Here is a 26,937-nt window from a genome sequence, read left to right as displayed (position 1 = left end):
ATGGTCTTTGTTAGTTATTAACTATTTTGAGTGGTATGTTTATTTGTCTCACAAGCAGAAAATGTGACATTTTGCAAATTGCAAAATTTTCCATTTTTTCACGACATTTTGGTATTTTTCACAAAAAAACACAGACTGTATCGACCCAAATTTACCACTAATTTGAAGTACAATGTGTCACGAGAAAACAATCTCAAAATCACTGGGATAAGTAAAAGCAAAAAAAAGTTATCCCCACTTAAGTGAAACATGTCAGATTTGAAAAAAATGGCTCTGTCAGGAACGCAAAAACTGGCTCTGTCAGGAAGGGGTTAAGGTAAGCCAAATAATAATACTAATAATAAAATATTATCTGTATAGTTCCCATATAAATAAATAATCACTGAACAGGACCCTCTCCCTATGCTTATTGAATAGGCCCCATAGGGCCTTCGCTCATTAGAAGGGATGACCATTGATCATATCTTCCAACATGACCCTCTCCAGGAAGGACACAATGCTCTCTTTCTGGACTTCTCTCTTAATTTATGATTGCCATAACTTGATTAATCTGGTGCTGGATGACTGCCCGACAGGGGAGATCGCAATGGTCAGTATCTCAACATCGGAATATCGACTGCCGGTGCTCCAACGGGGCGATCCCGACTCACAGGGCTATTCTCCCTTGTGGGGTCCACGACCCCCATAGATGGAGGACAGAACCTGTGGCGAGCCACCAAGCCCGCAAGGGGCTTCTTTGCACTTGCCCCCCCTGTTGGTGTTCCGATATTGGCGCTTAATCCCCCCTGTTTGAGCGCCATACCACACCCATTTTATACAGGTTAAATTGATAAGAAAGGTGTTGATAAGGAATTACAGAAATAGAGCATGGTGTCCCTCCTGGAGAGGGTCATGTTGGGAGGTATACATTGATGATTAACTGTATAGAAACCTTGGTTTGGTTTGGTTTGCTGCCATCAATGGCAGAGAGAGCAGCAGTGGTTTTTCCTTTTTCTCCCCCAGCATGGGCAGTATGGCATTTAGCCTTGCACTAAGCTGGGCTCATATGCCCCTTTTACTTCCCCAATTGGTCTGTTGTCCATGTGTTTGGCCTCTAATACCCCATTCACACCAGAAATGCAGGGACAAACCCGGGAATTCAGTTCCCGGGACAAGCAGAGACATTCCCTGGTTTGGACCCATTCACACCAGAAATGTCCCTGCATTTTCTGGTGTGAGAAGGGGGCGGAAAGGAGGCCGGCAGGAGGTGGGGAGGAATTCCCTGCATTAATTCCCGTCGGACAGGACACGGAGGACACGGCAACCCGGGTAAGTATACCCTGTACCTTTCACACCAGCCAGGTCCCCGGGTTGAACCCGGGAACAACCCTGGTACCTAGCCGGGTTGAAATTTGCCCGGGATTTTGTCCCGGGAACCTTTCACACCAGCGCTAGTACCGGGAATTTAGGCTGGTGTGAATGGGGTATAATTGTTTTACAGCTGCTGCCTGCCATGTGATTGGAATGGTGCCCCATCCATGGTTTTCTGCAATTGATGTAAAATGCTGAGGTCCCCATCTATGACCATGAATGAACTGAGAGCCTGCTTAACAGTTGTATGCAATTCTGATGTTAACATAGTTAAGTGATCATTGGCCAACTGTACATGCGCGGTGGTTGCATTGTGCTCTCAACAAAGTACCTTAGCAGTGGTGCTTGTGGTTGGGAACTTTTTGGAGGCTTAGCAGTGGTGCTTGTGGTAGGGAACCTTTTGGAGGCTGTGTGCTGAGCTATCTGTGCTTAACTGCATGGGCTTAGGTTTGGATCTCTACTGCAGCTGGAGGTGTCTACATGTAATAGATGCCTCTTGCATCACGATACAGCGCTGTCACTGCAGCTTCCAAGGAAACCGCAATGACCGCTCAAATGCACCTTTCTAGCAAGCTTCCTAAAACTAAGTTCTCTAAAGCTCCCCTTGTTAGGTACTCTTATTGTGAAGGTGAAACTTTATTTGAGCGATGCCGGCACCCCCTGCCTTCCTCCCACCACAGCTGCTCCCCACCTCAGTCCCGATGCATGTACAATGCAGGTGACAGGCACTTGAACCAGTGCATGTGCAGTATCATCCCCGGTACTGCACATGCACAGACCCCCAGCTTCTATGCGCTGCATCCCATAGAAGCCAAAGAGTCCGCCCCGGGGGGAGGAAATGACTAACTTGGGTCGTTGGCAGATCTGACTTCCAATAGGAAGTCACTGACTGTCACAGTAATGCCAGTGCAGTCTCACGGACTGGATCTGACTTAACTACAGTGACAGATTTTGCCTGCAGCCCACCATTGATTACCCTGCATATTGGCGTGCTATCTTTTAGATAGCAGTGGCAATATAGACAGGGTTCACCCCATAATTTAGCGCATACCGGAACAGTAATACATGGAGGAGAAGCGGTATTACAGCATGTATTTACCCTTGTGTCATTGGTATTAATCCGGGTAGTTCTATGAAAAATCCCTGTTTCTGCTGGTCTTTTGTGTGTTTATTTATTTATTTATTTATTTATTTATTTATTAACAGTTTCTTATACAGGTTGAGTATCCCCTATCCGAAATGCTCGGGACCACGAGCATTCCGGATAGGGGAATTTTCCGGTTTTTGGAATAAATTTTTGTAGCCATACTTACCTGTCCCCTGATGGTGTCCGGTGGTCCCTCGGCGTCCGCGCAGACCTCCGGCATCTTCTCTGGGTCTCCAGCGGTCCCAGGAATGCATTGCGCGAGTGTGCGCGCGCACCGGTGACGTCACCGGCGCGCGCGCACACTCGCGCAATGCATTCCTGGGACCGCTGGAGACCCTGGAGAAAATGCCGGAGGCCTGCTGTGGACGCCCTGGGACTTGGTAAGTATGAAAAGAGGGTTAGGGGGTTAAAAAAAAAAATTTCGAATGATTCCAAAAACCACGGTTTTTGGAATAATTCGGATAGGGGATACTCAACCTGTATAGCGCATACAAATTCCGCAGCGCTTTACAGAGAATATTTGAACATATACATCAGTCCCTGCCCCAGTGGAGCTTACAATCTATATTCCCTACCACACATATACATGCACACAGACATTCTAGGGTTAATTTTGTTGGGAGCCAATTAGCCTACCCGTATATTTTTGGATTGTGGGAGGAAACGGAGTACCTGGAGGAAACCCACGCAAGTACGGGGAGAATATACAAACTCCACACAGTTAGAGCCATGGTGGGAATCAAACCCATGACCTCAGTGCTGAGAGGCAGTAAGCTAACCATTACACCATCCGTGTGTTACATACAGTAGCAGTGCACATAGGGATGAGAACACAGAATTAAGATACTAAGCCTTGGAGAAAGTAGATGGAGATAAAACAACCAGCTCCCAGGGTTGTGGTGGGAAAAAACTATTTTTTCCCCCATTAATGTTTAAAAATGGAATCCTGTACTAGAAAGTTTTGATCAACCATTTTTGACTGCTTTCTAACATTAATAATGTTCTTTAGGTCCATACACACTGGGCGACTTTGTGTATGGGCAGCAGATGAACGGATTTCTCGGCGATGTTGCGGGAGCGCGCAGCAGCGCTCACCGCTCATCGCCGGGCCATACACACTGAGCGACTTTGAGCTGAAAGCCGCTCAAACAGGCTGCTCAAACACAATTTTTACAGCTTATTCCATCTGAATAAATGTAGATAGGCTAAACATATTAATACATACAATGTACAATCAGATAGTTGGAACTAAAAATAAGAACAAGTTAATGTTAAGCAGTCCTACTAGTTAGTTATTATATTAAATAAGCCAATACTAATACAAAATGGAAAATGCAAAAGCACTTTTTTAAAGAAAAACACACACAAAAAGAGGAGTTAAGCCTGGGTACATGCTAAACGATATGTCATCTAGTAGTGTGTACCCAATATGTACCTGATGATGCGCGCAACCGTGTGTCGTTAGCACCATCCTCCTTTGTTACTGCAAGACATTGCTAGTGAGGACCATTCTGTGGAATGCAGCATGGCCACCACCAGCAATTCATCACTACCGATGTTGTATTGGGTACGCATGAGCCAATGTGTTCCCAGGTTTAAGCAGTAGCACTGGGGATGCCACTGGCATTAAACATTTTAAATAAAAAAAACAACAAGTTTTTTAGTACAATAGGAGCTTTTAAAAATAGACGGAATAAAATTGGTTTAAAAAAAAATCACATTTGGTTTAATCCAGCCAACCGTACCAGCTCCTAATTTATTTTTCAAACCCAGCCTGTAATATGACATTTAGGAGCTGATTGGCTGGTACTTTATCTCTCTTCAAGGCTTAGTATAAAGACACCCTATTGCAGAACCATCCTTCTCTTTTCAAATGTATGATCTTTGTACAGCTCACATAAAATAAAATGCATTCTTCAAAATCTAATTTGACAAAATTTTATATAGTTTTATGTTTTCAAATGTATGGGCTTATTCAGATGTCATAGTAGGCCTGTTATTTAGCAGCATGGCCGATTATCAATCCACTGTGCATTCGTATTGATTGTGGCGCACAAGTGCGAGGCCATTCTGCGAAAAAGGTATTTTTTGATCGCTAGCTGTTCGCAAATTGGCTGACAGGAAGCTGGCGTTTTGTAGGTGGTAACTGGACTTTGTCTGGGAGTGTCAGGGAAAACCCAGGCATGCCCAGGCATTTTCAGAGAGGGTGTGTGACGTCAGCTTCAGCCCTGATCAGCCTGAGTAGGTACTGAGTTACACACAGACTGAACACACTGGAAAAATCATTTGATGGTGCGTGAGTTGTGATTGGATTTGCAGCTATTCACCAATCTATGATATTTTTGAAAGCCTATCGCATTCTTGCACAGGGCGGGATTTCACTCTAGTGGCTATTTGATCGCAGGGCTCTGCAAATTAGCAGCTGTCGGGTCTGTTGAACGAATGACCTTTCGACCTACAACCATGCTGACCTAGACCCATGTCGACCTTTTCCCATGTTGACATAATGACTGTCGACCATCATGCTGTAGACCAAATGATCCCAACCCGATTTGACATGCTCTGTTTAACTTACGGGCACACTTAACACTTGAAAGAAAATCTAATAGGGTGTGAGAAGCCTGGGGTGATGTAGTTTGCCAGAGAATGGGCAAGAGTGGCAATTGTTTACAAGGCAAAACTCAGTTGGTTTTGTCTTTTAAATGATCGCATTTAAAAATGATGGGCATTCTTGGACGATCTCCCTCACCTACGTCTTCTTGAACCCTTTACATTTACACTTTCGTTCTGCTGATCACCAGATATATTGTAAATGTGAGCTAAATTAGATCCAGTGTTTTGTATGGTAGGCCAATTAAACAAATACCAAGAACAGTATACTGCTGCTTAATAAACATGTATGCATCATGTACTAATGCTGCAATATGGCAAAAGCATTTACCGCCCACCCCATTCAAATCACATTTACCATGATCAGATATGGATTTGATGCAGTAAAATAGTCAAATTGCTCTATAGAATCACGAGTGTGGGAATAGATCTGTATCTGCTTCCTGCTATGTTCATACATGATTCAGTAGGTTTGTCATCTTCATTTTACAAGGTTATCACGTGGAATTCTGTAGTATTTATTATCTAGTTCTTGTACAACTTTTATTATAGCTTTGGAACTACCATATATACTTGAATATAAGCCTACTTTTTCAGAACATTTTTTATGCTGAAAAAGCCCCCTCGGCTTATACTCGAGTGAGGGTCCCACTTGAGTCAATACGTTTTCCCAGTTTTTTTTTGTAAAATTAGGTGCCTCGGCTTATATTCGGGTCGACTTATACTCGAGTATATACGGTAATTCATTTTGATTGCCCCTCTCCCCCTCTTCCCCTTCCTTTTTTTCCAGTGTGGATGCATTAAAAAGGGATGAAAATGAAGAAGAAGCAAACCCAGAGATAATCCCTGAAGACAGCAGCCTAGTGACTTTAGGGTATGATCTGATTAGTAACACTTCTGATTAATGAATAATGGCCCTTCAATTTACTGTCAACAGGAATAATAGAGAACCTTCAGCCACAATACAACGAATAAGGGAAAAATGCTGCATTCCTTAAGGGTTGCTATCAAATACTACAGTAGGGGTAGATGTATGTAATAGTTATAGCTGTCATATAGATAACTGCACATTATATGTTGCACTTACTGCTTCTCTGCATGTAACAAAGGGAAGTCCTCAGCATATTTGCCACGGTCATTATCAGCACTACTATACTTACCGGTATATAGGATGCAGAGTTATGAACGGTTAAGGTGCCCACACACGGTGCGATATATGCTAGGTGCGTTTTGTACTAGATCACATGGCATCTAGTTCAAACCGCATGTGATATGCTACAAAAGCATGTGATTGGAATTAGATGCGATCTAGTACAAAAAGTACAGCCTGCACATACTTCTTTTTGGCTTGAGATATGAACTACGCGGAAGCGCGCATTGCATTTCAAGCCAAAAGAAACATTGTAGGTTTTGAACTACAAGTGATGCTTTTTGAACTAAACCGTTCAAAGCGCATCCCAAAATCACAGCGCGTGGGCACCATTTGTGGCACTGACCGTACTGACAACTGTAGCTATTAATTTCGACAGCATCTGCCTTTTCCACACCACACGACACTGTCCCTGGCTGTTTGTTTCCCTAGCCAGGGACTGTGCATAGCAGAATAATAAATATATATTTTTTTAATTAGCTGTGACTTCCTCTGGAAAGTTTTAGGCGTTGCTAGCGCCGGTCAAAGCAGCAGAAAAAGTCGGTTAACACTCTCGACCTTCAGTAACTGTTTATTATAGATCAACATTGCTGCAGGATTGGGTTATATTGTGCAACAAACACGTTAGCAATCTAGCTGGACCGATTTGCAGTAAATAGTTTGTTTTATAGTATCCACAGCGCAGAGACGCCACAATATGAATCTACCTAAAAAGGAATACACATCTCTAAAAATGAAAAAATGGTCATATACCTCATATACTTAGTATATAAGTGTGTATGTATTTGTATATGTGTATTTTATAAGTGGATATCCTGTAGAAATGCTATTAGTGGATAACCTGGATAAATGTTTTATCTGTCTGGCGCCTACGTTTTTTAGTCTAGCAACCTAGTCTATAAAGCGGCATACACACGGCGTGATTTCCGACCCATTTCTAAGTGATCTGACTTTAGAAATGGAGCACTAATCGCTCCATGTGTATGCCCAGCAGCGATGTCGATGTGTGGTCCCATGCGTTGCTATCGCCCACAGGGAAAGCCAGTGATTTTCGCAGGGCTAAACAATAGGCAAAGTCCCGCTAAGCACGATCTCTCTGCACAGCCATCGCGGGGTGCATCGCTGGTGTACTGCAATGTGTGCTAAGCGATCGTGCTTTAGCCCGTCGCTCAGTACGGAGGACAGGTCGCCCCGTATGTACGGGGCATAGGAACTGCTCAACTAGCTAACAAATAGTTTTATTTGTATAACTTGGGCCTGCATATGCTTTTGTGCCCTTTTTTATAGAAGGGTCATGTTTTTTTTTTTACTGGTGATTATGAGATGCCAGTGATTTAAACCAATATGTGCAGTTTACATAATGAGAGGTTTTTATAGCTTTATAACTTAGGCACAGGTTTTGATCTGTTTCAAAAGGCATAATGCACGCGGAGCATTACATCAGTCTGCACAGATTTGTGTTTTTCCATGTCCATTCACTGTGATGTTCATATAGAACAAAAAACAAACTGAAGAAGTAAGTCTGCGTGACAGGCTACAGATAACATGTATAATTAGTTGCCCTTTGCAGCTGATAAGACGCTTTTATGTTTTTATTCATTACACTAGTTACAATTCTTCAGACATATAAACTGTGAGAATGACGATATTTGCCGCTCAGTCTTGATCCTTTGCCTTTCAGATATTCGTCTTAACAATTATCTCCAGTAAAAATGTGTGTATTACAGGCTGTGCATTTCCAGCCCATTTCCCCAGAGATATTAGGAGTCAGCAAGCGGTCGTGATAACAGTGTGGATGCACAAAAATAGCTGCCATCTGTTCAGTTATCAAATATTAGGAATCCTTCATATTTGACAGGTTCCAAAATAGGAACTGATTTATTATAACACTTTACTATGTAGGGCACATACAGTAATCATTTGTTTTCTGCAATGACCTATATTTGTATACTAAATGAGACAAAATTTGCAGGAGTCTATTTCTGATGTATTGACAGGGAAGTTGTGTCTGTGAGGTATCAGTGGGAATCTATAGAATGAAGCAATGTCTGCACTGGTATGCAGAATGCCAATCATGTTCATATGCCCAGTGGATACATTTTTGAATGTCTGCTTATGGGACAGAGCACATATTTCTATGCTTTCCTCAAATAGCAAAAGTAATTCATTTAGACAAAAGGTGATTATTTCTGTATTCATAAAAAAAATACTATGAGAATTATTCCCATACACATAGAAAGTAAACCAGCTTTGTTTGTAAAATTAATTACATGACCCTGAAGTTGGAGATAAAATGGCAAGCAGTATATAGATATATAGATATAAGAAATGTGCAATACATTTACAGGTTGAGTATCCCTTTTCCAAAATGCTCGGGACCAAAACAATTTTGGATAATGGATTATTCCGGATTTCAGAAAATTTTATATTTCAATGATGTATCTTGCAGTTATGTTGTACAAACACATGAAATACACATAAATATTTTTTTTTTATGCATAAAACAAGGTTTCAAATCGTGAAACTAAATGTGTGTGTACTATCTCAGATACTGAATTTGAATGCTAAGCAATAATTTTCTTGCACATATTTAGTGGCAGTAACATATCATGTCCTGTTGGGTCAGTAATGGGATAGTCTCATTTATTCTATCGCCAAATAGTACCTACATGTAAATCATTAATTGAACATAAGTTTATTGAAGCATTATATCTAAATACGAATTACATCCCAAAAAGTTTTTCTGGTACCCGTAATATAAAATTATAATTATGAATATATCATTTAAGTTTAGAAATTATTTTTATGAAACCAAAGATCACCATATAGGTTGTACATGGTGAAGCATTAAAAGTAGGAGATGGCTTTTTTTTTTATTATTGGCAGTTGCAATCCATGTGGCAATAAAGGTGGGATTAAATGCGCGTGAGGTCTCCCTTGGACAATAAATGCTACATCTGCTGTGTTTTTCCCATGCTAGGCCTTTATTAAAATGGTTTTATCTTCAGCTCACTGCTATTAAATGTCTTGTGTTTATTTTCTTAGAGTACGGAAAAAGGTGGTGGAACGGCGTAAAAATCTGATCATTGACCGGGCATACAGACAGGAAGTATTCCTGCACGAGATGGTGAGTCTCTTGCATCTGGACCAGATACGATGCAGACAGCTGAACACCTACTGTTGCATGTTTATATATTACATACTTCAGAATGAAATCAAATGAAGCATTATAAGTCATGCTGCTTTCAGACCGCATAACTGGCTTTGACCCTGTATTTGGAAACGTTTCCAAAAACGGGTCTGCCAGATAAAACCCCTTTCACACCGCAGCACTTAAACGGTATATTACCGTTTAAGTGCCAATTTTTTGACACTGGCAGACCCGTTTTTGGAAACTTTCCAAATACAGGGTCAAAGCCAGTGCAGCCTTCAGCCCTCCCCTCCGTGCAGCTCCCCCCCCCCCCTCGCGTGTCGACCGAGAGCATGTCGACGCCCCCCGCGCATGTCGACGCCCCCCGCGCGTGTCGACGCCCCCCGCGCGTGTCGACGCCCCCCCCACCCCACGTGTCGGCGCCCCCCCCCCCGTGTCGACTTACCCCGTGCCGGTACCTCCGTTGTGGACTGCAGCTCAGTATGCTCGGAAAGCACTTATGAAAAAAGTGTCTTCCAGAAAATGGCTGCCCCATAGGAAACCCTGTTTAAAAAAACTGTCTTCCGTATGGAGGGCAGCCATTTTCTGAAAGACACTTTTTTCATAAGTGCTTTCCGAGCATACTGAGCTGCAGTGCCGGGAACCACAACGGAGATACCGGCACGGGGTAAGTCGACACGGGGGGGGGCGCCGACACGCGCGGGGGGGTCGACACGCGGGGGGGCCGTCGACACGCGCGGGGGGGCGTCGACACGCGCGCGGGGGGTGTCGACACGCGCGGGGGGGGCTCCAGTGCTGTGAATACTTAATGAGCGCTCATTAAGTATTCACTGTGCTGAATTTAGGACCCAGCTCATTGGCTGGGTCCTAAATACCGTTTCTGAGCCGATTTTTGCGCTAAAATACCGGTTCAGAAACGGGTAGGACCCTGCATTTTAACCGGTTAGAAAAAACGGCATTTTCTAACCGGTTAAGTGGGACTGGACCTTTCAGACCGCACACATTACCGTTTTAAAACGCTAAAAAAACGGCAATTTACCGTTTTAAAAGTGCGGTCTGAAAGGGGCATTAGTGTTAGGCAAAGAAAGCTACAAAAGCAGTGCTGGTTCAGATCTTTTTACACCAAGTGAAAGTATTGCTCAGTTACCTATTCTCTCCATATGTCTCTATGGTGATTTTAATCTTCATAGCTCATTTCACTTAATGGTTCACATCTCCTTTAACCATCAGTGCATTTCATTTTTTTCTTATTATCCACGCTGCCCATTAGTTAAGATATTGGTAATAATGCGTATATTAATGCACATTACAAAGTATATATGTAAATCCAAACATATGTAAATCATAAAACATAAATCTAAAATGTGCTTACGCTGCAAACTGGATGGATGTTTGGAAATGCGAGGGGAAATATTAGCAGTGCCAATTTTATGCCAATTGGCTACTGGGCGGAACTTGGTGTGGGTTACCTGGATCAGTGGCTAAGGGGTTGGCAGCAGGAGAATGCCCAGCGTTTTATGTGCGTCCCCATGAAAACACTGGGGGCCAGATGTACTAAGCTTCAAAAGTGATAAAATGGAGAGTGATAAACAGCCAGCCAATCAGCTCCTGCCTGACATTTTTTTCAAACACAGTCTGTGACACGGCAGGTAGGAGCTGATTGGCTGGCTGTTTATCACTCTCCATTTTATCACTTTTGAAGCTTAGCGCATCTGGCCCTGGGTGTTCCCCTGGGGATGCAGGTGGGTCGATGGCTGCTGACATCACATGACATCAGAGCCCTCCCCCTTTTTGACGATCTGTGGCAGAAATCAAAGTCAATATAGATTGACTTTTATTGCTTAAGGGGAGAGAAATCATTCGATGGTTGGCCACCATCAAATGATTTGTCCCCCCTTTGGCCGCATGCGAGGGGATATGTTCTCGTACACATCCCATCGCATGCTAGCGAGGGGAGGCAGATGTTTGGCGGGGCAGCACTGACCTGTTCGCTAGGCTGCAAGTATACGCAGCCTAGCGAACAGGTCTGAATCAGACCCCTAGTGAAAATACGGTCACTCAAGACAGAAGCGATCCTCTGGGTTTCCGTAATTGACTGTTTAAGCGGAAGAAAAAAACAACTATTTAGCTCCCCTTCATTTTAAAACTATTTATGTAAAGCATGGATTGAATGCCCCCATATATCAATAGCCACAATTACCCAACCAGCTGTCATCGCCATGGATGGCAGGCGATCCGTATGAGAAATTAAACATGCTTAAAATGACCAATTAGCCGTTTATGGTCAGGAAATAGGAATTTTTTAGACATGTTTACTATTTCTGATTCCCCGACCTGGCCATTGGGAGTATGAACAATTGACTAAATGCATCTGTAGGCTTACTAGGCTAAGGATTCAGCCTCCACAGTATTGGCAAGCCCTGCTGTCTGTGTGTTTAAAGCTTGTGAGATTTGCTCTACCTCTGTGTTTCTCATACACATGTGAATACATAGTTCTTACACACATTTATTTACAAGATGTGTCCACATACAGATGTAGCCTTGCTCCTCATTTCTGCGATTTTGTGCTTGTTTGTCACACTAAAATTGCCATTCTGCGACAATGCTGCTCAATTCTTTCTACGAGCCGCTTGAATGAATTAGATGTGCATGCATGGCGATGGGATTGCACCAATCGCCACAGAAGTCACATGTCGCGATTTGAGCAGCAATGATGACGGTGAGTGTAGTTTCACGGCGGCACTGAAATCGCATCGCATGTGATCGCATGTGTAGTTTCAAGTGGCCCCTTCCCGCGGATCGCATTGCATCGCCTGTAATGTGATTTAGCACACCCCCACTATCCACGTCACCCCGAAGCGTGGCGAGCGCAACACGGTACACGTCCTCCCGACCTGTTCATACCCCCACATCCAAGTGTGGCGAGCCAACGAGCCTTAGAGCGTGGCAAGCGGACGCTGAAAACAAGCCTGAAGCGTGGCGAGTGCACGTGTATTCCGCTGTGCTCGCCATGCTTCGGGCTCGTTTTCAGCAGGGCTCGCCAAGCTTCGGGCTCGGTGGCGAGCTGCGCTTACCACACTTCATAAAATCATCTCCAAGCCGATGTGGATAGTGTGGGTATGAACAGGTCGGAAAGACGCGTACCGCGTCCCTCATTGGGCTCGGGGTGACATGGATACTGGGGGTGTGCTAAATCACATTGCATGCGATTTGCGTGCGATGCAGGCAGGGGCGCTGTGAAACTACAAAAGTACCATCACACGCGATCACATGCAATGCAATTTCAGTGCCGCCGTGAAACTACACAAGTATCGAACTTTGCTACTTAGCTGTGGCAAAGCACTAATACTAAAGGTGCCCATACATGCTGCAATAGCAGTGTGCGTTGCGATGCGTTATGGGCTGGATTGCATCGCAATGCATGCTTTTTGCATGCAATGCAATCCGCGGGCAGTACAAAAAGTATGTGCAGCAAGTATGTGTAAAGTTGTCTTCACAGCATTCGTGAACACCAGAATAAAACCCCACATTCTTTTCTAGTTCTCAAGCAAGTGATATGCTAACTCAGCTCAATCTTTATATATTTTTTTTATTCAGACAACAAATGGCAAAAGTGAACCATTCCGACAGTGCACAAAATATATTTCTACTTGTTATCTGTTTTGTTGAGAAAAATTTCTTTTTTACTGTATTTGTAGGAATCTCGAGCTTTAGGAACAAGGCCAGAGGATTTGGCTGACATGATTGATGAAGGGGAGTTGGTGCTAACCTTGAATATTTTATATCCCATCATTTTTCAAAAGGTTTGAGTATATGAATCTAGAATTTACCTTATTTTATATATTAACTGTAGTCTTTTTAGAAGGAAAGCCAAAACAATTTCAAGTTATTTTAATGAAGGATGAAACTTGCATTAAATGGCCACTTTGTGCCAGATTCAATTGTGATATCAAGCCCGATCACCCATTTAAAGTGATTTTTTTTCTGGCTTAACCCCTTCAGTGGTAATCCCGAGAATTTTTCAGGGTTGTGCCTCAGTGTCCAGTCTGGCAAGCCTGGAAAATTCTCGGGATTGCCACTGTTTAGAGCCCTCCCCTCCGCCGCTCCACCTCCTCCCCCCTCCCCTCCGCCGCTCCACCTCCTCCCCCCTCCCCTCCAGGTTTTCTACTGAAGTCCCAGGCACCGTCTTATGACAAGCTGGCTGCCGGGGACAGGGAAGGGGTGTGGGTGCGCAGGTCCGGGCAGCCGCTGATTGACAGTTCAACGGCGCTGCCCGGACCCAGGGAGGCAGTGGTGTTTTTTTTTTTTTTTTTTTTTTAGGGTGCGCTCCCCATAAAAAACTCACCCAGTGGGGAGCGCTCCCCAAAAAAACCCACCACTGAAGGGGTTAATGCTGAATCGTGCCCATTAAGGTCAGGTATAGGCGCACAAAGGGGCTAAACATGACAAAATAATTGGTTGCGATGCAAAAAGTCTAGTTTGCACAACAAAATGGGTGACATTTCATGCATTTCAGCTCACCACCCCGGGGGCTGAGCTGAAATGAGGGCATCAGCAGCCATATGTGCCTTACTTAGCTAAATTGAATTGTTCTTTGGTGACCTCTTGTAGCTGCTGGTGCGAATTTTTTTTGAATCCAGCCCTTTATGTGGCTCGCTATTTCAAGGAAGGTGCAAAAATAAAGTGTATGCAGTGCGGTGTGTAGCTCATAGGCTAAAATGAGCTACCTCCATCTAAGAATGGCAGGAGCCCAGGGTTGCGATGCACTGCTGCCCGATGTTGATACATCAGGCAGCTTTGCATCCCCCATAGCAACCTATGGGGGAGGTGCAGGAGGGATCGCAGCAGGGATCAGAGATTCCTGCTGCAGTCCCTACTGATACATTTGGGGATACTTAATATTTGTGGCTAACCCCCGAAAGCGTGTGTTTGAGGATTTAGCCTCAAATATAGAATGATAAATGTTTTTTTTGGGGTGCTGCACCCTGCACCTCGATATAGCGCTAGGGACCCCAATATACTGTACAGAGAAGCCTTGACAATGGCTTGGGGGCATATCATATAGTTGTGCAAGTATATGTAACCAATATCTCTGAATTCTATTATCATGTAGTGTTCAAGATTGGTTGCTAATACCATTCATTGAGCTGTCTTTTTACTCACTCAGCATTAACCCCTTCCTCTCATGCACTTGAGTGGTATTACTAAACTATTTGAGCATCTACCACTATCCAGAATTAAATCTGATTAAGCAGGATCCAAATGGGATTAACTAAATATATTCACCACAGGGGAGCTCTGTTTGAGTGGTGGAAGTGGGGCTGTTTGCAGTGCAAAGGGTACATCCAGATACATTGGGGCAGTTGTATTAAGCCATAACAAGAGATAAATGCAAGGGTGATAAGGAGAGATAAACGTCCAGCCAATCACCTGCTAACTGCCATGTTACAGGCTGTGTTTGAAAAAAGTCAGTAAGGAGCTGATTGGCTGGAAGTTTATCTCTCCTTATCACACTTTAATTTATCTCTTGTTAAGGCTTAATACATCTGCCCCATTGTGCCAAACAGGTTTTTACTTCTTTATGCATTTACCGTACACTTGCACTTGACAATGGCAGGTGCTTTCTGTGCACAGAAATTACTCAGCATGCATGCACCAGGATGATAATGTATCATTTCTCTGGAACTATATACAGGTTGAGTATCCCTTATACAAATATCTGTTATCCAAGTTATTCCGAAAACCATAGTTTCTGGAATATACTTTTTGTTGTTGTTTCTATAAGCACTACTGAGGACATGATATGTAACTGGCACTACTGGGGACATCTGTAACAGCACTACTGAGGACATGATATGTAACTGGCACTACTGGGGACATCTGTAACAGCACTACTGAGGACATGATATGTAACTGGCACTACTGGGGACATCTGTAACAGCACTACTGAGGACATGATATGTAACTGGCACTACTGGGGACATCTGTAACAGCACTACTGAGGACATGATATGTAACTGGCACTACTGGGGACATCTGTAACAGCACTACTGAGGACATGATATGTAACTGGCACTACTGGGGACATCTGTAACAGCACTACTGAGGACATGATATGTAACTGGCACTACTGGGGACATCTGTAACAGCACTACTGAGGACATGATATGTAACTGGCACTACTGGGGACATCTGTAACAGCACTACTGAGGACATTATATGTACCTGGCACTACTGGGGACATCTGTACCAGCACTACTGAGGACATGATATGTACCTGGCACTACTGGGGACATCTGTACCAGCACTACTGAGGACATGATATGTAACTGGCACTACTGGGGACATCTGTAACAGCACTACTGGGGACATGATATGTAACTGGCACTACTGGGGACATCTGTAACAGCACTACTGAGGACATGATATGTACCTGGCACTACTGGGGACATCTGTACCAGCATTACTGAGGACATGATATGTACCTGGCACTACTGGGGACATCTGTACCAGCACTACTGAGGACATGATATGTACCTGGCACTACTGGGGACATCTGTACCAGCACTACTGAGGACATGATATGTACCTGGCACTAAATATGTGCAAGAAAATGATTGCTTGGCATTCAAATTCAGTGCCTGATATTGTACACAACCTTTGTTTCATGTTTTGCAACCTTTTTTCATGCACAAATATAATATGTGTGTGTATTTCATGTGTTTGATGTGTTTATACAACATAAATGTATATACCTTAAGATACCACATTGAAATGTGTGTATGTGTGTGTGTATATATATATATATATATATATATATATATATATATACCTTAAGATACCTTAATATATATACCTTAAGATACCACATTGAAATATAAAAATATTCAGAATACGGAATAATCTGTTATCCAAAATTCTTCTGGTCCCAAGCATTTTCGATAAGGGATACTCAACCTGTATGTTTTATTGCTCAGGGATGTGGCACACAAAGGTTGTAATAATCTCCACATGCATTTTATCCTAACATTTATTTTTTCTTTTATTTCTGGTTTAATAATTTTCTAGAACTATTTTGACATAGTGTAAAAGGTACTTTTTTACCCTCTGGTTTAACTAATTAGTAGAGCACTGGGAGCATACTTTACACTTTGCCTATCTGAATCTGTGGTGGAATTGTTTATTTTTCTAATCCAGAAATATTAACTTTTCTCAAATAATTAGTCGTTTTTTCGTATATGGATTTTTCAGCACAAAGAATACAAACCACATGAGACTATTTTGGTGCTTGGCAGTCAGAAACTGACAGAACTACGTGATGCCATTAAGTGTGTGAGCGATCTTCAGATTGGCGGAGAGTTCAGTAACAACCCAGACATGGCTCCTGAAAACATTTGTAAGGTAAAAAGAATGGAAATTCCTGAAACAGTGCTTTTCTTCATAAACCTTTATTGTAAGGTATAAATCTAGTAATATGTGTCTGGTAGAAAGTGCTGAAATTGTGTAACTTTGATTAGAAAATATAATTTGCGCCCAAGTTTTCAATACTGCTGCTCAAACCGTATACTTTAAAAAAAATTTGTTAAATTACAAATACTGTAGAAAATACTTCTATAGAAATCACAACTAAGCATGGTAATAAGAAAGATTTTTAGAGCAAATTAACTGAACAAACGCATCATATGTAAAACACACACACTTGGTGAAAAAGCTGATTTATCCTTTGGGTATCATTGTTTTGGCTCTTATGGGCTGCTAGTTAAAGACTTAGTGCATACCCTGTTTCTTATTCTATATAATATATACAAATGTATGAAGGTTTGTGCCATGCTGAATGCATCCGCACTTTATGCCGGTCGTGGGTCATAATGATTGACACCCCACACACTGTGAATAGTGCTGCATTCTGCCCTATGAATTTCTTGCTGCCTGCACCTTGTGAAATACTTCTATGGACCTTTAGCCTTCTCCCTAACAGCCAGTCAGCACCCTTGCAATGTAAGTCCTTGTTAAGGGTTGCTGCATTTTGGTTTAGCTTAAAGAGTATAGATTCGGATATGGCTTTTTATGCCTTACATGCTGTTGCTTGTAAACTTGGAAGGAGAAAAACCCCTGTAAGAAGCCTGTGACAAATTCTGCCTGCTGATCAGGATAGTATGATTTATAACGATTGTTCCAAGCCTGTGGTTAATCCAGTTCAGCTCTGAAATCCGTTGCAAACTGGATGAAAATAATCTTTGTTTCCAAATAATTTCTAGCATTGCAAGGTTTTAACAGATCTAGGTCTCAGACAAGCCTTGATATGGAAAGTGGTTCCACCTTCTCTGAAACACATCTGGATGACTAACTTAATGATCCTAATGATCAGACAAGGTTCGGGAAGAACCAAAGTCTGGATATAGGGGAGTTTTTGTTTAAAATAAACATCTGTAAAACCATGAATTACAGGGATGTATCAGAGCAAAGAGTAGAGCATGAGCTGCTACTAGAAGATCACAGGAAATAAGGAATAGTTTTTCTTGCCATAAAGCAATTGGATTATCTAGGCTTGAACGAATGAACCCAAATTATGTCCTTGTGTACAGTTCCTAGGGTAAATGCAGAATTTATCTCCATCCCATTGGCAGTTGGAACCTCTTTCAATTATAAAATACAAAAAAATTGAAATTTAGCTTATGAAAAATTACATATTTCCTCAGCATTCTCACTCACAGCAAGCATGGCATCCGTCTCCATGGCCCTAAGGCAGTGGGGTACTGCAGTTTATATTGACATTGATGAAAATATTACTATACAGTATTTGCGTTGAAATTTGCACCGAGTGTCGTGTACTACTTAGATGAAGCCTTTCTATATGTGGTATCTTTTATCTACAATGTCAATGACCTCTTGAGTGATAGCCAGAAGGGGCCAGTGGCTGCGTGTTTGGAAACCAGATGCACATATCAAAAACAGCCTGGTGGCACTTATGTTCGATGGAGTCTGATCCAGAAGATGACTGGTGGCAAATCCAATAGACTTAGGATAGATAGCCATAGATCTGATAGGATAGCCATAGATCTGCCTCACTGTCAGAAAAAAACAGAAATCGTTTACGACAGGGCTAGAAGTTAGACCAGGCTGCCAGAATGGCATACAGTACTATGGGGCATAATCAATGTGTTCTGATATTCCCGACAGTCGGAAATATCAGCACATACCTATTCAATGCAGCCAACATTTTATTTATGCAGATTCGGCTTTGTTAAAATGGCCACTAAATTGTCAAATCTGCAGCCATTGTTGACAAAAAAAGTGGATTCGCCGAGCCAAGTGGTTTTTGACAGTTGGATAAATTGAATAGGTCGAATGTAAATTCGACCTATTCTTGACAAAAAGTGCCCACATTTCCGGCTGTCTGAAATATCTGCACACATTGAATACTTCCCTATGTGGGTACATAAAGGTAGTCCTTGGTGCAGTATAATAGACAGCTTTCTCACAATGCAACACATTCTATGTTCCAGAGATGCATCATTTTAATTAGTTTGTTGTTTGGATCTTTCAGGGTAGTGGCAATATATATAACTTACCATCTGAAAATATTCAGTGTGGGGATGATAAAATATTGTCAGCAATCACACAGTTTAAATATTTTTTTTTTTTTTCAATTTCTTATTTATTACAGGATCTCTTCAAATCTGCCTTCTTTTATTTTGAAGGCGTTTTTTATAATGATATGAGATATCCTGAGTGCAGAGAGATAAGCAGGTACAGTGCTCCCTTGTTATGTCCACCCACGTGTTTTTTGAAGGCATGCTGACCAATTTGCTAAACTTGAACATTCTTGGTTTTTGATAAAAAATTAACTTTAGTCTATGAGTTCATGTTGGATATAAATTGTAATGTCATTGTACAGATGTTGCTGTGATTAGGGATGCCAATCCCAGGGCATTTTTTCAATCCCGGGGAATCAGGATTGAAAAATGCTTAATCCCGGTATCGACATCTGTATGCGGCACAGACACGGTGAGCAGGGGCACCCCCCCACTCCGGCCTCCCTGCTCATTTATTTACATGAGCGGGCAGACAGCAGTGGCTGCAGGACTCAGAGGTGTGCAATGATTGACTCTGGAGCGAATATGGGTGGTGCGACCTGTGCATCGTGATGGTCAGAGGTCATGTTGCGCAGGCAGCACTGCCCATACCTGCTCCAGGCTGCAGTCCAGGGATCAGGAACACAGGGGCAGCGCCTGAGCGGGCGCTCAGATGCTGCCTGGCAATAGATTTGCGCATGCGCAGTTAATCCCGGAATCCCGGGATTGGAAGGTCCAGTCCCGGGATTCAAATCCCGGCATTTTTGGGACCAAATCTCGGGAACCTGCCGATCCCAATACCGGGATTGGCCATCCTAGCCGTGATATGGTCGCTTGTGGCAATTTGGCTCACCAAAGTCACACCCGTTTTGTGGAATTGCTATGCTGCAACATCACCACATTACTATGAACCATGGTAGTTAGATGCATGAGCGTGGCGACGGGACTAAACCCGTTGCCTCAGATTTTGGATGTGGCGATGGGCATGGATACTATGAGCGTGGCTATATTTGTATATAGAATATATGTGTGTGCCAAATTGCATCTATTTATCCTGATGTAATCTACAGCCAATTGGGCATAAGCACTTTTTACAACGGAAAATAGAAAGGAGGAAACAGCATTATAAATAGTAACTATATGTCAATATCATCTAAACAAATATCATGGATCCAACTTGTGCCAAGAAGCCCGATTATTTAAAAACCACGAGTGTCATACAATCAGATGTTGTCCAATGTGGTCATCCTAATATGAAGCCATAAAGGTAATTGCAGAATCAATTCTTTGTTGAAAACCTATTACTTGTACAAATGCCACCACCCTGCTGATATTGTTGTTTACACTGTCTTGCAGAACTATAGTGGAGTGGGCTGAGTCTCGTGATAGAGGCCATGGGAAATTTCAAATGGCAAAGATGGAAGATTTTACACTAAACGACCTACATATAAAATTAGGTTTCCCTTACCTGTACTGCCATCAAGGAGACTGTGAGCACATTGTTACCATCACAGATATAAGGTAGGCAACTTATTTTGGTAGTTTACGCTGATGTATTATTATCTAGCTATTGCACCCAGTGTTGCTGGTTTTTTTTTTTCCCTACTGATCATCTGACCATATGAATCGTCTTACCATTTACTTTTCTAGCAAAACCTATTACCTATTCAATATGGGTCAATTTAATGAAGTCATTTAATATAATTATATTGACATCAATCCGTTGTCTGATCACTACAAAATATTCATTTAACAGATTTGATTAACTTGTACAATACTATACTTACATAATGCATTCATCCCCCTCATTAGCGTCTCAATTTTATTTGTATTGCCTTTACCGCTACTGCCTTATATCTATTTATATTCACACTGTTACTTATTTATAATATTTGCTTGTGTAAGTGCTTAAATAGGGCAGACGCTTATCATTCTCGCTTGTTCAGATTCTTATTCAGCAGACATCCTGTAGAGAAATTTGCAGGAAATACCATTTGCATATTTTTTTCACATAATTGAGGATTTTACCCTTACATTTGGTATTTTAGCTCAATAAAAGACCATAGAGATTTACTTTAGCAATTCTCCTTCTCTTTGGAAAGGCTAATACACCATGAAGACTGCTTAGATAGAAGCCTCTATCCTCTGCATATCAGAAAGCACTGGTTTTGGACAAGAAAGTGCGCTGTGTGTAAATTGTATATTGCGAAGTAAGTGATGATGATTTCATTTTATTTATTTATTTATTTATTTATTTTATTTATTTACATATGACATCGCCGGATGTCAGCTGCCCGCCCAGATCCCTGCTTTTGCACAGAAAAATGTCCGTGTGGTCTTAGGTTGCGGGAGCTGGTGGAGCACTCGGTCCTGCATTCGATGGTCTGCGACCATCGAATGATGGGGGAGGTTCCCTTAGATGGAGGAGGCGTATTCCGTGAAAAATACACGTGCGGTCCGTTCGGCCAGCTTCTTACCGCGTATGGACGGAGTTGGCGATCCGTATGGAAGGCGGGGTTTCGCACGCACGGTCCTGGCAGCATAATCGGATCCGGCCGCACCGATCAGAATAAGGGCCTATGTGCTTTATCTAGTAATCACAACTAAGCAAAGAGGTCTCACCTTCCAAAGAAAGAGCTAGAGAAAGGTCTTAACCCTCTTTTTACTAGTAAGATTATTATTGGTTACTGTAAAGGTTTTTTTTTTTGTTTCAGTTAGTCTGAGCTTGGCTCATTCTGTGTGCCTAGAATGGTTTAATGTTTATTTTACATACATTGTATGAATGTCTATTCATTCGGCAGATTACAGTACACTAGAAAAAGGTAGTCCTGATAGACCTAGGATCCCTATAAGGAAGCCATTTCTATTGAGTGTGTACGTTGGTCCAACCTATATGTCAAGCTCAAAGCTTCGGAGTTTGACAGTGTATTTTTTAGATTAAGGGCTGTTTCACACGCTCCGACTCAGAAGTTTACTACAGAGATGGCCACAGCCCGGCAGCTGCCCTTTCCAGTGGTGGGATCCGGCTGCAACCAGGCGACCGGGCCGTGGCCGTCCCGTGTGAATGGACACAATCGTGTCCATTATTGACTACTGTGTGCAGCACGGCTTTTGGTTGTACAGAGTTTCGCCGCCCGGCAGGAGCCGGAGCATGTGAAATAGCCCTAATTAGGCATTTTGTTTTTCTCCTCGCTCTGGCTCACATCTTACATTTGTTTGGCCGGAATTCTGGATTTTATAATCACCCTAGTAGGTTTATAGCAATGTTACTTAATGTACAGTAACTCTGTTCTGTTCTGTTCCATGTTGAGTTTTATTTCCCTCCAATGGCACTATGTTTTACTTATCTGGGTATCCAACTGCTAAAGAACTCTGTTGACCTTTTTATTGACTAACTGCTACTCCAACTGTTATAAATATGTCTGATTAACTTAAGAGCTGGGATTCATCTTGTATTATCCTATTTGGACAGGGTAAATTTAATAAACACAGATACACCCAGTCATGTAGTAATTTGCTCAACTGTAGGGATCGGATGGGTATTACAGAGATTTAAGCTGTTACTTCCCTGGAATCGATATCCATTATTGATGATATCAATTCAAAAATATTTAAGGCTTTCCTGTTCACCCAAACATCTCAGTAATGTCCCTTGTTAAATTTGTTTTGTATTTTGTGCTGTAAAAGGGTAATGCAAGCATTTTGAGTCCTATTAGGAAAAAGTGCTATATAAATAACATTATTATTATTATGATAACTTGATTAGTTTTTGCCATTTACATGCCCAAGAGGTTTCCACAGAACTGCAAAATAATCAGATTGTTTGACATATACTCCATCATAATTTGAATTTGAGAAGCCCACAAATCCCTCCAGCTTCCACTGTTACAAAACCTTGAATTTCAGAATGGCATATCACCATCCCCCCTAGTCACTGGTAAATGACCAGAATCCTAAACCACTTAACTTCAAAAGATTGATATTATAAAGGCTTATACACTTGCATTTTTACATGTCCAATATTACTTTAGTTCCGTTAATCAAACATCTGAGGCTGAGTGACAAAATCTTTTTAACTACCTCTGTACACAACCCATTCCGCAGAAACAGGCAATTCTATATCATTATACTTTCCCCAGGGAAGTATTTGAGCATTAGGCGGGTAGCACTTGGGAGGCCTGCTGGCTGTCCAATATCACTTCTTTAACAAACATTTGTAGAGCATTTATGATTGACTATAGGATGCTGAGGGTGAGCATTTCCTTAACGTCTTTCATCAAACTTCTCTCCTCATCGTAGATGTGTTATGAACCTTCCTTCCATGTCCATATGTCTGAAGTGTCATACTAATATTGCCAATTTATACATGTTCTTTTTTTGTGATATATTTACTGTCAACTTACCACATCTAGTTGTATTTTTATATGTTTTGTGATTTAGTGGGAAAAAAAATTTGTACTGTAAATGTGTGTTACCGATTCTTGCTGGTTATAATTTGTTATATCATCAGTCTCTGTGTAGACTTACACATGCAGCACTGTACGAGAGAAATGTACAGAGAAACAAACCTAAATTGGTATGTTCTTCTCTGCAATCTGTCCATAAGATTACAAGTCTTAAATATATGCTTATGCAATTCTCAAAAGTTTTGTAAAGTGAAAATGTTTTTCATTTAATGGACCCTTATAGGCCTTTAACCCCTCTCCCAAGAAATGTCTGGGCATGCCACTATAATCAAAGAGTGCGCCAGTGGTGCCTCCAGCGGTGAACCACCGGCACACCACCATTCCCCTTTAGCTGATAAGGAGTCATCCAATTCCATCTTCCAACTTAAATTGTCCCTTACGATGATAAGGTAGTGTGCAAAGTTTGAAGAAATTCGTTAAAGCTTCTGAGAGTTATCGTGGAACATACACACACATTATAGGGAGTGCTCACCAAGACTGTGGTTAGTTACATTCCTTCTAAGCGCAAATTAGTGACCAACTTATCAGACACTGGATTTGTGCCCTTAGTGCATGCTCATTCACCATATGCACAGCATCTTGGGAAAAAGACTGATGCAAAGTACAGTGTCTACGTTATGTTTCTGCTAGACCTTCTAATGTTATCTTTTTTCTATTTTAGATGGGTGACAAACAACGACAGTCTTGCGCCAGATGACCCTTGCTTCTTCTGTGATGTTTGCTTCAAGATGCTGCATTATGACACACAGGGCAATAAACTTGGGGACTTTCATGCATATGCTTATGTTGACCCAGGAACATTTAATTAAAGTATAAGACTGTTCAGGAAAATTAACCATTTCTACATATCAAAGGTCATAGTGATACATTCCAAGCAGAAGGAATGAATGTTTGATGATGTAGGAATTATGCTTAAATCTTCTGATAGAAGAAACTCTGTTTCTTAAAATTTGTAAGAACAGAGTGTACAGATTATATAGTCTGCTGTTATGTACATATAGGTTTCTTTAAAAAGGTGTAGGCACTTAAACTACCTATGTGCAATTTATATAGAGCAGTGTTAGTCATGTTTGTTGACTGGTCTGCAAAAGATGGAAAGTATTATCATAGGGTAGGGCTCATCTAGATTTATTTGTGTGTCTGTGGGAGAATTCAAAATAAACTTGTTTCCACTTTACCCTAGTAATTTACAGCATGAGCAGAATTCATGTGTTGACTATGATGTGCTGAGTACACACGGTGCAATATGATTGCTAGCGATATATTGCTAGCAATATATTGGCAGCAATCATATTGCTCAGTGTCTCCTTTTCATCAGCGATGAAAAGGAGACACTGCTACTGTCAGGGGGCGGGGGGGAGCAGCAGCGTCTGCTGCTGCTATCACGCGGCGGGGACGAGAGAGACCCGAACGGAGGAGGGAGCAGCAGCAGAAGGGAATCCTGCCGCTGATCTCCGCGGACCTCCTGCTCAGCGCCGGGGGAAGTCGCTGGTCGCAGGAGCATGCTCCTGCGACCAGCGACCATTAGGGAGTGCACAGGGGAGCGCGCAGCTGGCGATTTATCGCCAGCAGCACTCCAAATCACTGGCAATATGGTCGTTCAGCGACCCATATTTCCAGCGATTTCAGCCAATATCGCCCCCGTGTGTACACACCTATGGCCAGATCAGTCACTGCAATCTCTTATGTATTTTTTTTCTAGCATTATAAAATTATAGTTGAACTAAAAGAAAATGTTAATGTTTAATTAGGATTTACACCAATCGTAATTGTTTACCCCCCAAGGGATTACTTTATTTAATGATAGCAGCACACAGTCTTGTTAAGTTTGTATTAAGAGCTATTTTTGTTTTGCATCATGTTTTATATGTATTTACTAGTTTTGGCTGTTGCTGATATGAAAGCGGATGTCTGCACAATTAGTATTGTATTTTGAATGAATATTGTTTATCCCACAAAACTAAATACACTTTTTGATAACAAGTGGTAGCCTCTTAGAATGATTACTAGCATTTTGTCTGTATGAGCTATAGGGGAAAATGTATAGTTAATTATGGGAAAATAAATATGGGTTAATTATAGTATATAGAATAATTATAAATAAAATATAATTTTGTACCTTTTTAAACAAAATGAAAAGTGAATACTGCTTTCACTTTGCAAACACTGTTCTGACACGGTATTTGAAAACTTTTCCGAATCAGGTCTGAGCAAGCTAAACCCCTTTCACATCAAATGTTGAAGCCGGTTTATTACCAGGTTGGTGCCTTTCGCAATGAACCTGGTGCACCCATAGAAAACAGTGTAATGTTAATCTAAATTAAGTTTTCTGGTTCACATATGACATTATACACTAAAAAGGTGGACTGGGGAGTGCTCTGAGCAGTGCAGCAATCTTTGCGATGTTTTTAAAGATTGACCGTTCCAGTTATTTGTCTGGCAACCTCCCCTCTGATCCTCAGCAACTCCCTCATCACCTCATCACTCCAGGTTGCCATAATTGTAATGCACTGTAAAGTATGCTGTATATAAACACTTCTCCACTCCTTCCAATGTGCTTTCTGTTGTTTCCTGATCTGGCTGGTGACATCATGCAGGGAGAGAGCCTATTACCTCCTTTTGCAGAGTCCTGGGTTTAAAATACTGGATCTGATGCTTTCACACTGCTAAATGAATCGTCTCAGAACCGTGTTGGATCCTTCTTTTTAAACAGTTCAAAATACCAGGTTTTGATCAACTTGATCTATTTTGACCCGGTAGATTCACTGTGGCGCTTTTACACTGCAGCTAGACCCCGGTTCACATGCATCAAAATCGGAAATATACTAAGTTATGGATGCAGATTGGAAGCGGTATTATAAAGGCAGGCGCAACCTCCAACTGGCCCCTAACCCTACAAATCAATGGTTTGCTGTAGACTATGGATTCTCTGAGTGATTTATGCTCCATTTTCATGACATTTATTTTAGCTGCTGAACAATTAGGTGAAATAATGGATGTTTAATTACCACATCTAGTTGAAGAGGCAATGGTTCTCCTGAAGCCTTCTTCCAAGCCAGTGGGAACCATGGCTTCTGACCAGAATTATAGAATTTCTATAATTGATTTGTGTTTGTTCTTTCTTAGCATATAAGAAATGAGCATATAAGAAAAGTTTTGAAACTTTCATCGGATAGTCAACCCTTTCTGTAATCGGCACTATGAAACACCTTGATACATTGATATTCTGGTTTATTATAAAGTCAAAATGTTCTGGAACCACTTTCCTGTGGTTAGGTAATCACCCAGTGTATTATCTTTGCCTGTGACACAGTATCCTGAAAGACTCTAGGTTCCTACAGAAGGAATACATCATCATGGCTGTGCATCTGGGTCTCCATGGTAATTTATGAATGCCACAAGTTCAAGTGTTTGAGGATTAAAGGTATTGCTACTCTGATAACTGCTAAAGACTCTGTTGAATTACAGAAATCTGTCAATATTATTAT

The 26,937-nt window shown here is 41.8% G+C and overlaps 1 protein-coding gene across 2 annotated transcripts in view; it reads left to right on the top strand.

Moving 5' to 3' along the window:
- Positions 1-25,432, top strand: part of SNAPC3 (small nuclear RNA activating complex polypeptide 3) — a 29,951-nt gene extending 4,519 nt beyond the window's left edge. Inside the window, exons 2-9 of one of the 2 annotated variants that reach the window (XM_083185780.1) lie at positions 5,898-5,981; positions 9,303-9,384; positions 13,107-13,211; positions 16,660-16,809; positions 19,076-19,158; positions 20,340-20,504; positions 21,086-21,193; positions 24,111-25,432. In XM_083185780.1, coding sequence (XP_083041906.1) covers positions 5,898-5,981; positions 9,303-9,384; positions 13,107-13,211; positions 16,660-16,809; positions 19,076-19,158; positions 20,340-20,504; positions 21,086-21,193; positions 24,111-24,258 — 925 coding nt within the window. In that variant the 3' untranslated portion in view covers positions 24,259-25,432. The remainder of the gene's footprint in view (positions 1-5,897; positions 5,982-9,302; positions 9,385-13,106; positions 13,212-16,659; positions 16,810-19,075; positions 19,159-20,339; positions 20,505-21,085; positions 21,194-24,110) is intronic. The other variant, XM_083185788.1, reaches the window with a different exon arrangement.
- The last annotated feature ends 1,505 nt before the right edge of the window (positions 25,433-26,937 follow it).

Source organism: Crinia signifera, chromosome 1, assembly GCF_055691185.1.
Source record: "Crinia signifera chromosome 1, ASM5569118v1, whole genome shotgun sequence".
Taxonomy (NCBI): Eukaryota; Metazoa; Chordata; class Amphibia; order Anura; family Myobatrachidae; genus Crinia; species Crinia signifera.
The sequence above is the reverse complement of the archived record's forward strand: the minus strand, read 5'-3'. Positions and strand labels throughout refer to the sequence as shown.